We start from the raw sequence: 14818 nt of genomic DNA, 5'->3' as shown, positions 1-14818 counted from the left end.
TAAGCAGAGGATTACTTGTGATTCAAAGTCAGTGGTGTACATTGCTTTGTGTAATTCCTGCCCTTCCTTTTACATAGGAAAACCAATCGTAAACTAAAAGAGAGAATATACCAGCACCTTTATGCTATAAAAACCTCTTTAGAGAATGCCTTAGCAAAACATGTTAGCAGTAACCCTGACCACTCTTTTGTTTTATGGGTATTGATCAAGTACCTTTAACCGATAGGGAGGCCCCTTTCAGATAGTTCTTGAGTGTGTCGAACTTTATGGCAGTTGAATTTAGATGCATTTAGGCTAGATGGCCTCAATGAGAACTGTAACATTTCATGTGTTCTTAAACTAAGGAGCTACTTTAGGTAATGCCTATATGCACATTATTTTGTGGGTTTAATGCATAATTTTTCAATGTTAATGTAAATGCACTAGTAAGAATATTTTATGTTGTTTTTATCATACAATATTTATAGATAATTCAATGGAGTTTTATGATTATTCATGATTTTATTCATTATTTTATTGAGTCAAATTAGTGCAGGAAGTGCAATTATTTGTCACTTCCTGTTAACTGAGTATTTGAACAGACCAGTTTAGCTGTTTTACTTGTCTTCTTCTGAGGAAGCTGTGACAGGGGTCACGGCGAAAACGTTGTCTTTTTGAAAAATAAAATACTTTTACGTTAAAGAAGAAACTTGGACTTTGTTTCCTGTGGTTAGTATTGACTATCTGGACATCAGGTTGCCTGTTTCTACACATTTTTACATGCATTATTTGAACAGAAATACACAGTCAAACAACATGCAGGGTTGATTAATGGCAACAGGCCATCGGATTTGCAGGTATGAACAGGGCACATGCACGAACAGACATGCATATATTTTTGAAACGGACAAATGTCCATGATTAATGAAATGTTCACATACCATTATTTAGTGGGTGTTGTTATATGGAATTATAGGGTTGGGCGGAGATAGAAAGTGATGACACATTCATATGTTACACATTGATTTACATTTGTATAAGGTACACAATTAAGTTGAGGCTGATGTTTCAAAATAAATTTTATTTGACTGTCAAGCTACACCTGTTACAAATACATCACTATCCTACTTATTTTGAATTTGATCAGATACATCATCCTGCTACACTTTGATGACAGGACAGGGGACAACTATGGCTGTTTAGTCTGTCAGATAATCATTCATTCTATCTGCAAATTGTTTACTGTGATCACCATATACAGCATTTGGCCTAGACATTCCAGATTCTGACACACTAAAATCAGTTTGGGATATTAAGTTGTACTTCCCACATGCATTTAGTTCTGTAGAAATACACTGGGGCTACTATATTCAGGGGTTATTACTACTTTATTTATTCATACATGACCCTTTCTGTCACTCTCATACATCCTGCAACTTCACAGTTCAGGTTGGTACTTCTAGGCTTTGTTCACATGTTAGACTGGTGGTGATTCAAACACTTTCCAACAGCCTCACTTCTGTCATGAATCAGCATTTCAACAGGGAATATATCTCACATATGACTACCTCGGATTCTAAAGCTGTACTCTTGGGACTACTGCAGGTTACACTATATTTAATTCATGGTGGGACATCTGTATTACAGCACTGTTTAATTCTATCAATTATATTTCCAGTTACACTTGCATACTGATGAACTTGTTGCAGCCATACCTGCAGACTTACAATTCCTGCTTGCACATTATATTACTTTTAATCAATACACTGCAGTGTTCTGATACATGCTACAGTACAATATTTATTTACAAGTAATGGGTGGGGTTACTAACCTGCATGGTGGCAGCCGCACCAGCCCTACGGCCATACATCTCGCGATTCACAGAGCGGACACCTGCAGCTGTGTCTGAAAGAAGTAATATTGGACTACACATCTCCATGGTATCGGCCAGTTGAAATCCTTACATACATAAGCAAAATGTAACTTACTCAGTAGTGGGCGTTGGGCATATCCCGGGCCTCCTGGATCCATTCGGACAACTGGTCTTCCTTGCGTCGCTTCAGGTCCGCATGGTGGTGACGGACCTGCTCACCAGTGCGTGGAATGCCAGTAGCACTGGTCAGATCACGAGCCAACTGGTCCCATGCCTCTGCCCTATACGCTCCCCATGAGACCTGGCCCTGCATGAGTTGGGTCTCGTGATGATGGACAAGGAGCCAGACCATGTATCTGGACTCCTCAACGCCCCAACGCTGTGCTCGAAAGCAACGTCCCTCACCTACTCCACTCATTCTGACTGCAGGTCTGTTCTACAATCGTTTCTGCTGTGTATTCCCACCTAAGGGGCTTATATATACCGCTTTTTCGCACATTTCTCTGATTGGCCGTTTTGGAATTGTATCTACTTCACTGAAACTGCTTTCTCATGCTCCATTCTGGATTTTATCCCATATATATGCTATTTCTGCATTTCATGGTATTGCTGTCATGGCTTAGTGGTGAAGTACCTTGACTCTAGTGCATGGTATCCTGGGTTTGACTCTGGCAACTGACTTTTGATTTTCCTGACAGAAATGAGTTGAGGACCTGTCAATCAAACTTGCCAAAAGCACTTTTAAGCATTTAAAACCAGGTCTGCTTTCGTTATGAGGTAACGCGCACTGCGCACTGGCAGTTAGCTTGTGGGAGCGGCAAAGCGGTGTGCGCTGGGATAAACCTTAATTGGCTAGTGACACACATGTTCAGCTAAGCACAGCTAGTTGCAAACGCTTTCAGCCTATTAAACCGGTGCTTAGCAACGAGCATACAGTTTGCAACTTTTTAAACACTACTCAGCTACGGGCATTCCGTCTCACAGCAGCTTAGCTATCAGTACATTTCTGACTATTTTTATTATTGTGTTACATCAGAATATATGCTCCATTTCATTCCATTTTACAAAAGGGAATACATTTACATTTGTACAATACTGTCGGGGCTTTTTCGTGCTTATTTACAAAAAAAAAAAAAAAAGTTGTTGTGGGGGCTCGAACCCTGCCTGTCTACTCTTAGGCCAGCAACTCTATCGCTAAGCTATTACTTCTTGGCTTACTTTGCATATTTAGTTCTTATATCCTTTTCCACTGACTGCTAACTGTGATTGCGCTAGTAGCACACCCACGCACACAGTAGCAAACATTTCCGGGGTTTAAAAAAAAAAAAAAGGTTTTAATTTAATTTTATAACATCTCTTCACTTTATACAGTGATGGTCTATCGGGGCATGTGTTGTGTAGTGTGTTTATTCACATTTCCATGGCCTCTCTCGTGGCTGTTTACTTTCAGCCATTCTAGTCTTCCGGGGGCGTGTCCGCTTGCAGGGCTTAGCCTACAGACACGCCCCCTACTCTCTTACACGGACCGTGTAAGAGTTACTAGTGTGATTCAGCATGCCTCATGCACCTCATGCATATGCATGACATGCTGACATCACACAGTTTCACTGCAGCCTCCGTGTAAGAGTTATAACTCTTACACGGAGGCTTCCTGAATCTGGCCCAATGACTTGCATATGGGTATTTTTATTGTTCTTGATAGTTATGCAAATCACAATTACTTATTGTAGTTCTGAGTGTTTCACAACTGCATTCTAATGTCAAGCTGCAAGTGTATTAACAGATGACTGAATGTAAAAAAAAAGTGCTGAAGGAGTTAAGGGATGTTACAAAGACTGGTTACTGAAAGCAAGAAAGAACACACTGCATGTAAGCTCTGACCTTCCAGGGCTGGGAAGGATAGTTACAAGGAATGTTGGGGAGTTAGAATGTACTGGCACTAAAATGTACAAGGTCAGGATACAAGACTGCTTAAAAAAACAGGTAGCCTGTACTCTTCTCAAACATTATTGGTACTAAAAAGCATGATTGTTCATATGCAGCATTAAGTGAGAAGCACAAGGGTCTGCAGAAATTCTATTTAACCACGTCAGTATTCTGCATGCATGTTACTGATAAGAAATTAAAGAGTGTGTATTTTTGCTGCTTGGTGAGACTGACTTTAAATTGAGTAGATAGTCTCCCAGCACTGACGTATGTGGATTTAAATGAAAATAAAATGTTTTGCACATCCTGAAGAGTTATCCTTGACTCAAGACTAAAAGGTAATTAATGTTATTTATGTATATTTTAAACTGTACTTTAAGACAGGTAACTGCCATTGCAGTATATGGTCAGAACCAATGAGACTCCTGATTTTTTCTTTTTGTGTGTTATGATTTCTAGGCCAACATCCAATCAATTATTTCATCAGAGGAGCAGGTGACCAGTCTGATGGAGCTGATTGAGGAAGCATTGGCTGAGGTGTCAGAACTGGAGACAACAATGCAGCTGTATGAAGACCTGCTGAGCACTGTGAAGGAACAGATGGATCAGCTGCACCACAGTAACTCCCAGCTACAGCTTGTCTGTGCCAACCACCAGAAACTAACCCAGGAGGCTTTCTTTTTAACAGTGAGCATAACACTTTTTATTGGCTTTGTAGAAGACATGACCATTTATGCTAAGAATCCATGTTAATGTAAATTTCTAAAATCCATTCCATATGGACAGTACATAAGGGGTGTAATCCCTCTCTCACCAATATGAACAGTACACCAAGTATGATACTGGATTTCCTTATAGTATTCTGTCACTGTCCGTTACCTGCTACAGGAGTTGGGGATGCAGGGGACATCATATAGCTGTAACAGCAGTTAGAGCTTTGTTCTGTTGCTGTCCTTAATTTTCCATGAGACTTTAGGGTGTGACTATCATTTATTATTACATGTATTACTGTCTGTCACCTATCATTAGCTGTCTAGCTTCAGAAACTGGCCTAAGGTTCGAGAAAACCTGATCCACAGCCCATCAGTTACAGAACAACAATATAATGGTATTCATTTATGCTAAATGGAGCATGTGAAACATTGTCCTTCATGAGAAGCAAACTATATTTTGAATTCTTGCAAACTATAGAATGTGAAGATTTGTTGATGCTCGATAGTCTCTGGAGTATTTTAATATAGACAGCAAAGGCTGTTACCAAGTCCCACCCCTCAGCTTATATTTCTGGGTCTGATTCTGTGCCTGCATTCTTTGTGATGTTGGGCCCTTGATATTACGGTACTGTCTCCAGGCCACAGTTATTCTGAAATGGAGTAAAGAGAATCGCAGAGCCTGGTGAGGTTACCTGCTTAACAAATGAATAAGCACAAAATATTTAATCCACAGTGAAAGCTACGTTACATGTAATATCATATGAGACAACTCACAGCTCACAATATATAGATTGTTTCTTCCATCCATCTGTCCACCCTTCCATAGTCTAAACTACTTCTTGTCTTGATGAGTGTTATGGTGGTATTGTACTGAATAAGACAAACTAGACTTCTCAGGCATATCCACCGAGATTCCCTTGTCTTCTCTTGACAAACTGACAGCCGTGATCCCTCCACCAATACAACACAAGCATCTTACACAAATCATTTTGATATTTACCAATAACATATAATTATTTACAAAATTCCTGTTAGCTGTGCTGGTAGTACTACCTTTTATCACACCTTCTACCCTCACTCATTGCCATGGTCACTTTCCTATTACCACAGTACTAATCCCCTGGTCAGTCTGCTGATCCCCTCTATCTTCACTCACTGTCCTGTGCAGAACCGGCAGTGGTCACTTTCCTGTTACCACAGTTCCTGTCCCCTTGTCAGCCTTCTGATACCATCTACCCTCAATCATTGTCCTGTACAGTACTATCACTGGTTACTTTCCTGTTACCACAGCACTCAAGCACTCATCCCCTGGTCAGTTTGCTGATCCCTTCTACCCTAACTCATTGTCCTGCATATTACTGACAGTGGTCACTGTCCTGTTACCACAGCACTTCTCCCTTGGCCAGTCTCCTAATCCCTTCTACCCTCATACATTGTCCTGTACAGTACCAGCAGTGGTCACTTTCCTGTCACCACAATACTCATCCAGTGGTCAGTCTCCTTATCCCTTCTACCCTCATACATTGTCCTGTACAGTACCAGCAGTGGTCACTTTCCTGTTACCATAATACTCATCCAGTGGTCAGTCTCCTGATCCCCTCTACCCTTACTCATTGTCCTGTACAGTACTAGCAGTGGTCACTTTCCTGATACCACAGCACTTGTCCCCTTGTCAGCCTTCTGATCCCATCTACCCTAATACATTGTCCTGTACAGTACTAGCAGTGGTCACTTTCCTGTTACCACAGCACCCATCCAATGATCAGTCTTCTTATCCTCTCTACCCTCACTCATTGCCCTGTATAGTACCGACAGTGGTCACTTGCCTGTTACCAGAGCACTTGTCCCCTTGTCAGCCTTCTGATCCTCTTTACCTTCATACATTGTCATGTACAGTACTAGCAGTGGTCACTTTCCTGTTACCACAGCACCCATCCAATGATCAGTCTTCTTATCCTCTCTATCCTCACTCATTGCCCTGTACAGTACCGGCAGTGGTCATTTGCCTCTTACCAGAGCACTTGTCCCCTTGTCAACCTTCTGATCCTCTTTACCGTAATACATTGTCCTGTACAGTACTAGCAGTGGTCACTTTCCTGTTACCACAGTACAATCCAATAGTTAGTCTGCTGATGCCCTCTACCCTCAATCATTGTCCTGTACAGTACCGGCAGTGGTCACTTTCCTGTTATCATAGCACTCATCCAATAGTTAGTCTGCTGATCTCTTCTATCCTCACTCATTGTCCTTTACAGTACTGGCAGTCGTCACTTTCCCATTACCACACCACTCATCCCCTTGTCAACCTTCTGATCCCATCTACTGCCATTCATTGTCATGTAGAGTACTTACAGTGGTAATTTTCCTGTTACCACAGCATTCGTCCCCTGGTCAGTCTCCTTATCCCTTCTACCCTCACTGATTGTCCTGTACAGTACCACCACTGGTCACTTTTCTGTTACCACATCACTCATCCATTGTCAGCTTTCTTATCCCCTCTACCCTCACTCATTGTCCTGTAGAGTTCCTGCATCTTTCCTGTTGCAACATTATCCCTCCCCTGGTAAGTCTTCTTATCACTTCTACCCTTACTCATTATCCTGTGAAGTACCAGCAGTGGTCACTTTCCTATTGCCACCACATTCATCTTCTGATTAGTCTGCTGATCCCCCTTTGCCCTCACTCATTGTCCTGTGCGGTACCAGCAGTGGTCACTTTCCTATTGCCACCACATTCATCTTCTGGTCAGTCTGCTGATCCCCCTCTGCCCTCACTCATTGTCCTGTGCAGTACCAGCAGTGGTCACTTTCCTATTGCCACCACATTCATCTTCTGGTCAGTCTGCTGATCCCCCTCTGCCCTCACTCATTGTCCTGTGCAGTACCAGCAGTGGTCACTTTCCTATTGCCACCACATTCATCTTCTGGTCAGTCTGCTGATCCCCCTCTGCCCTCACTCATTGTCCTGTGCAGTACCAGCAGTGGTCACTTTCCTATTGCCACCACATTCATCTTCTGGTCAGTCTGCTGATCCCCCTCTGCCCTCACTCATTGTCCTGTGCAGTACCAGCAGTGGTCACTTTCCTATTGCCACCACATTCATCTTCTGGTCAGTCTGCTGATCCCCCTCTGCCCTCACTCATTGTCCTGTGCAGTACCAGCAGTGGTCACTTTCCTATTGCCACCACATTCATCTTCTGGTCAGTCTGCTGACCCCCCTCTGCCCTCACTCATTGTCCTGTGCAGTACTGGCAGTGGTCACTTTCCTATTACCACCGCAGTCATCCCCTGGTCAGTCTGCTGATCCCCCTCTGCCCTCACTCATTGTCCTGTACAGTACTGGCAGTGTCATTTGCCTGTTACTATAGCACTCATCCCCTGGTCAGTCTCCTTATCCCTTCTACCCTCACTTATTTTCCTGTATAGTACCAGCAGTGGTCACTTTCCTATTATCAGAGCACTCATCTGCTCATCAGTCTGATGATCCTCTCTACACTCACTTGTCCTTTACAGTACAGGCAGTGGTCACTTTTGCATGACCACAGTACTCATCCCCTGGTCAGTCTCCTTATCCCTTCTACCCTCACTTATTTTCCTGTATAGTACCAGCAGTGGTCACTTTCCTATTATCAGAGCACTCATCTCCCCATCAGTCTGCTGATCCTCTCTACACTCACTCGTCCTTTACAGTACAGGCAGTGGTCACTTTTGCATGACCACAGCCCTCATCCCCTGGTCAGTCTCCTGATCCCTTCTACCCTCACTCATTATCCTGTACAGTATCAGCAGTGGTCACTTTCCTGTTACCACAGCCCTCATCCCCTGGTCAGTCTCCTGATCCTCCTCTGTCCTCACTCTTGAACAAGACCACAAGAAGCTTAAAATCCTTCACCTGAAGTAGTTATTCCACCTTACATGAACAATGTAATTCAGTCTTTTATTATAGAAAACCAAAACCTCCGATTTGAATTTCTTATTCAAACTAGTTCATGGTCAGCAGAAAACTACTACAGTCACTGTGTCCATACTCAAGTCTAAAAGGACATCATCCTCTGCAAATCACAAAGATATCCCAGGATATTAAGGATGTCGTTACTTCAAAAGCTGACCCTCTGATTCATGGAAAGCAGCTTGTATCTCTTCCTGGCTGTGCAGCAGTAGATGAGCTCTTTGACTTTCTTTAACATATATACTCAAATGTTGGAAGGTTCTGGAAGTCAGTTTGCATGCATTCTGCTGACTAGACGAAGTCTAACTATGTAGCCTGGAATATTTTATGGGAGATCAGGGTCATAGGGCAGCTGTTGTGTGCAATTTGTTTGCTATAAATCTGGAAAGCAAAAGTTATGTTCAAATCTTTGATATTAAGATAATACATTTAAATTAGGGGCACGAGTGCATCATGCACTTATTTTTGGAATGTGTGGATTACATCAGTGTTATATTCTTACATTATTTTAATAGTTAGCTAAGTAATTAATTTTGTAGTCAGCAATATTATTTTTCAATAGCATTATGGGCTATGCTGTGCATGTCATAAAGTGCATGCATTTGCATGTGTGTTGTGTTGGTAGTCCACCTTGTTCTCTGCCTTATATCCCTCATTTCTAAGGACATTCTAGCTTCCCATGACCTGAGTAGGATGAAGTTTGTGTTGGAAAATCAATAAATGATTGAATGACCATTTCTTAGGTGACTAGTGGTATTGCTTTGATTAACTGACCCCAGTTAATTATTCATTCAAGAATAAAATAAGCAAAATATATTTTTATTATAATGCTCAAGCTTGTGTTTCATTACTTCTGGAGAGTACATTACATCTAATGCAGACTAGTCACAAAAAATGTAGGTAAAAAAGACTCTGCAGTCTGAAGCTGAATCTGGATATTTTCTTAAAATGTAGAAAATGTTCAATATGTAAAACACAGGAACTGAAGTAAAACATTGTTAGATGCAAGTTCACAGTTTACGTACAATATGTTTTTTTCTAAGAAGGTAATATGTGAATCTAGCAGCACTAAATAATTAGAGATAAGGTAAGTACTTAAACCAATCATGTGGCTAAATATATGACACCCCTCCTGCCCCTGCCATTCGGGTCCCTTTTCTGTACCCTCCTACACATTTTGTTGAAAAAGTAATAATTTCTTCTTTTAAACTACAGCAAATGGTTGTTACAGTTTATACCCAGCCTGCATTGAGTGGTACAGCTCTCAGGTTTCAGTTAAGAAAACTACAATGTAGCAAGCAGTTGCAATAGTTTAGAGCCGCGACATAAAGAGCAACAACACTTAGGTTTGACCACAAGTTAACAGCTGCCAAGACAGATCCAGAATGACTAATTGTACCTCCCAATACTTTGTGCCCTGTGCAAATGAGTTGACTCTCTCGCCCCACCCTAGCTACACTACTGCAATAGGCAAAGTAATTTAAGACCACCTTGAGTATGGTTTGCCCTAAGTAGCTTAAGCATGTGCTAAAAAAAGAAAGCTACGTAACTCATCTCTAACAGACTTTGTATATTCTTGGCCCTTGCCCATTATAATGAAAAGTGCTATGCACTGTTACACAAAGCTAAGTGGTTGCAAACAAATGCAAGTCTTCTCCTTGCCGTGTGCCATTTCAGCTGTTAAAACTTGAAACTTTCCCTCCTATTAACTACTAAACTAGCAAGTAGTGTCTCTGCTTATGTCCTTAGGCAATATTTTCCAAATGTTTCCATATTTCAAACCCCCCAAACAGGACTTAACTGCAGCAATCACTGCTTTCCAAGCCTAGCTCTAAAGCTTTGGGTGTTTTTCTATCCAATTTGAAACGTTTAACGTTCTCCTATCATTATTTAGTGGCTCCAATCCCTGGTGTTTACTAGACCACCAAAAAATCTTATGAGGAACAGCACAAAAATATGAGGCAACAATCTGGACAGTCTGTGAAAATCTGTATGCCTTAAGCCTACATTTGAACTCTAGAGTGCATAGCTATTAATTTAATTGTCTCAGTCTAACAGAAGCCTTTGCAAAAACATTCTAGCTTGCTAATAAACATAGTCTGAAGTTGCATAAGTGTATTGTTTGTCACCTGTCTTGCTGTCATTCAAAGCCAAGAATTAAGGTAATGCTGGACAGTGCACCAAAGACCATTTTGCTCTTTGAGTAGCACATAGATGCAAGCACAAGACACTTTTGCACTGTGCACATAATTGTACAAAAGGAGAGGTCACTGCATGGTACACACTAGCACTTTAGAAAGCATCATAAAACAGATACTTAAACTGTCTCACATTCTATCTTACTTTATAGCTGTATCCAGCTGTGCTATGCCACAAACCTGTTCAGAAAACTGTTTCCATCATTATGCATAACAACTCAGCAAGGGTCATGTGATGTGACAATAAGGGGACGTAGTGTTAGCATCATGTGGTGTGATAATAAGGGGATGTAGTGTTAGGGTCATGTGTTGTAATAATAAGAGGATGTAGTGTTAGGGTCATGTCTTGTGATAATAAGTGGATGCAGTGTTAAGGTCATGTGATGTGATAAGGAGACGTAGTGTTAGCATCATGTGATGTGATAATAAGGGGATGTAGTGTTAGCATCATGTGATGTGATAATAAGGGGATGTAGTGTTAAGGTCATGTGATGTGATAATAAGGGGATGTAGTGTTAGCATCATGTGATGTGATAATAAGAGGATGTAGTGTTAGGGTCATGTGTTGTAATAATAAGGGGATGTAGTGTTAGGGCCATGTCTTCTGATAATAAGGGGATGCAGTGTTGGTGTCATGTGATGTGATAATAAGGGAATGTAGTGTTAGCATCATGTGATGTGATAAGGGGTGTAGTGTTAAGGTCATGTGAAGTGATAATAAGGGGACGTAGTGTTAGCATCATGTGATGTGATAATAAGGGGGCGTAGTGTTAGGGTCATGTCATGTGATAATAAGGGGGCATAGTGTTAGGGTCATGTGTTGTGATAATAAGGGGATTTAGTGTTAGGGTCATGTGATATAAGGGGATATAGTGTTAGGGTCATGTGTTGTGATAATAAGGGGATGTAGTGTTAGGGTCATGTGTTGTGATAATAAGGGGATGTAGTGTTAGGGTCATGTGATGTGAAAAGGAGATGTAGTGTTAGGGTTATGTGATGTGATAAGGGGATGTAGGGTTAGGGCCATGTGTTGTAATAATAAGGAGACATAGTGTTAGGGTCATGTGATGTGATAATAAGGGGATGTAGTGTTAGGGTAATATGTTGTGATAATAAGGGGACGTAGTGTTAGGGTCATGTGATGTAATCATATGGGGATGTAGTGTTAAGATCATGTGATGTCATAAGGGGATGTAGGGTTAGGGTCATGTGATGTGATAATCAGGGGATGTAGTGTTAGGGTCATGTGATGTGCTAATAAGGGGATGTAGCGTTGCAGTTATGTGATTTGATAAGGGGACGTAGTGTTACGGTCATGTGATGTGATAATAAGGGGACGTAGTGTTACAGTCATGTGATGTGATAAGGGGATGTAATGTTAGGGTCATGTGATGTGACAAGGGGATGTAGTGTTAGGATCATGTGATGTGATAATCAGGGAATGTAGTGTTAGGGTCGTGATAATAAGGGGATGTAGTGTTGCAGTCATGTGATTTGATAATAAGGGGACGTAGTGTTAAGGTCATGTGATGTGATAGTAAGGGGACGTAGTGTTACAGTCATGTGATGTGATAAGGGGATGCAGTGTTAGGGTCATGTGATGTGATAAGGGGATGTAGTGTTAGGGTCATGTGATGTGATAATAAAGGGATGTAGTGTTAGGGTTATGTGATGTGATAATAAGGGGACGTAGTGTTAGGGTTATGTGTTGTAATAATAAGGGGATATAGTGTTAGGATCATGTGATAAGAAGATATAGTGTTAGGGTCATGTGATGTAATCATAAGGGGATGTAGTGTTATAGGTTCATAGATGTGTACTAGGCTAATGGCTCTGGAGCCTTTACAAGCCTAGCCCATAGGATTACCCTGGCATCTTGCCACCCAACCTTAGTTCCTAATGCCTCTGTCAAGTAGAGCCACTGAAATGATCCACAGGGTGAATTTTTTGTTTCCTATCCACTCATCAAGAGTTTTCTTGAAGAGGCCAGTGAGGTGCTCTGCTTAACATGTACAGGATGTCTATTCCATAGCATTGGCAGTCTCTGGGTTATGAACCTGTCCCTCCACCATGTTCTTTTGATTGTGGTAATGAGGTTGAGGTCTATGGAGTGTGCATTGCGGAGGGATTGGGATTTCTTTAGATGTAGCATTTCTAACAGAGCTGGGTCAGACATGGCTTTGTAAGTCAAGCAGAGATATTTTGTAAGTAGGCGAGATGAGAAAGAGAATAGTTTGAGTTTTTTGAGAGTTTCCATATAGGACAAGTGTTTAAGGCCTAGGATCCTCTTTGTGAGGTACTTTTGCGGCCTCTCCAGTTGTTACAGGTGTCTAGTGAAGTACATGCCAAATGGGGCATTGTACTCAATTGTCCTAATGAGGGAAGAGTAGAGGGAGACAATGACCTCTTTCTTCCTGGATACAAAACCCTTAGTAATGAGATTTTCCACATAGAAGGACTTTTTGACTGTTGTGGTAATGTGGTGGTCAAAAAAGAGGTTGCTGTCAACCTCTTTTCCCAGATCTCTTAAACGTCTTCTGTGTTCAGTGGACTACCATCGATGTGGTAATTCATGGGAACCAGGTTTTCTCAAGGGGAGTGACAACACATTTTTTGCCATTGAGCTTAAGGCCCTGGTTCTGACACCAGTCGTTGGTCTCAGTGAGGCCTTTCTGTAGGATTTCACCATCACTTGGAGAGTTAATAATAGCTCCCAACTTGCAATTGTCTGTGAAATTTGTCAGCCAGAGGCCCTTCGTGTTGGCCTGGACTTCAGAGAAGTAGATACCAAACAGGATAGGACCCAGGACCAAACCCTGTGGGACTCCACTTGTGACTGGTCAGCAGTCTGACTTGGAGTCAGCTACTTTTACACTGTGGGTTCTATCTGTGACCCAGTTTGCCATCCACCTAGTGACTGATGCCTAGCTTAGTGAGCTTTTCTATGATTCCTGAGTGGGGAATGGAATCAAAAGCCTTGGCCAGATCAAGGTAGGCTGTATGAACCACCTTGCCTTCATCCACAGCTCTGGTAATGGACTCAAAGAAGTTGACCAAGTTGAGAGGCATGATCTACCCTTCACAAAACCAAACTGTGTGGGATCCAGAGTTTGGAGATTCCCTATATCCTTGTTCGTTAGGTCCATGATGATGCGTTCCATAGCTTTGCTTATCAGACTCATCAGGCTAATGGGGAAATAGTTCCCAGCGTTTTAGTTGCTCCTCCTTTGTGGAGGTGGAGAGGGATGACTGTACCAGTGCGCCATTCAGTAGGGTCAAAGCATGGGGTGAGGCTGTGATTGAACAGGGCACACAGGTGAGGTGCCAGTCCACTCTGTAGTTCATGCAGAACACAGCCAGCGATATTGTCAGGTACCACAGAAGCTGTATTCTTGGCCTTGGACAGTGCTCTTTTAACCTGTGCAGCAGTAATACTGGGTGCCTGGCAATCTACTAGTATTGTGATTGGTCCTTTGGGTGGGGGGGTAAAGTTGGCACTGAATCTGTTGGCCAGTATATTGGCAATATCTGTTGGCTCTGTATAGGAGGTACCATTGTGCAGTAGCTCAGAGCAAATCTAGGTATTGTCGTGGAGATTCTTTACATAACTATAGAAGGCCTTGTGGTTGTCTTTATGATCTGCTGCAATTCTGTTTTCATAACTAGTTTTAGAGGAATTGATGAGGGCTCTCAACTTTTTGTTGAGGCTGATAAGGGAGTTTTTCCAGTCTTGGGACTTCACCTTATTCCACATCAGTTTCCTCCTTCTGTTGTAGAGTTTGTTTATGGCAGGGGACCACCAGATTGGCTTCCTTTTTTGGAGGAGAGCGTCTTGGTTCTATTGGGTATGGTGAGATCCATGCATTTGTCTACATGTTTGTACAGTCCATTGGTGTATAATTTGGTGGTCCTGCAACTATTCTCCATTTGCATGGGTTCCATGAAGTTAGCCATTTCTGTTTTTAGGAGCCCAAGGTTAGCTTTGAAGAAGTTTTTCATGGTGGTTACCTTTTCGAGGGGGGGGGTTCCAGGGTGATTAGTTTGTGGTCGGATCTAACCTGGGAGGAGTTGAGTATTGGTGTAGAGCAATGGACGCCCATGTTGGTGATGACCAGGTCAAGAATGTTGCTACCTCCAGTGGGGGTAAGAACGAGCTGGTCCAGTGCATTGGAATTAATGAA

The 14818-nt window shown here is 42.0% G+C and overlaps 1 protein-coding gene across 1 annotated transcript in view; it reads left to right on the top strand.

The window, feature by feature from the left end:
* The window catches only part of LOC122790051 (exocyst complex component 1-like), a gene marked incomplete in the record, with an annotated part of 2315969 nt that overhangs the window by 878620 nt on the left and 1422531 nt on the right, over positions 1-14818 (top strand). Inside the window, 1 exon segment of the mRNA XM_044057618.1 lies at positions 4238-4465. Coding sequence (XP_043913553.1) covers positions 4238-4465 — 228 coding nt within the window.

Source organism: Protopterus annectens, chromosome 15.part0 (assembly GCF_019279795.1).
Source record: "Protopterus annectens isolate FY-2018-M chromosome 15.part0, PAN1.0, whole genome shotgun sequence".
Taxonomy (NCBI): domain Eukaryota; kingdom Metazoa; phylum Chordata; order Ceratodontiformes; family Protopteridae; genus Protopterus; species Protopterus annectens.
The sequence above is the reverse complement of the archived record's forward strand: the minus strand, read 5'-3'. Positions and strand labels throughout refer to the sequence as shown.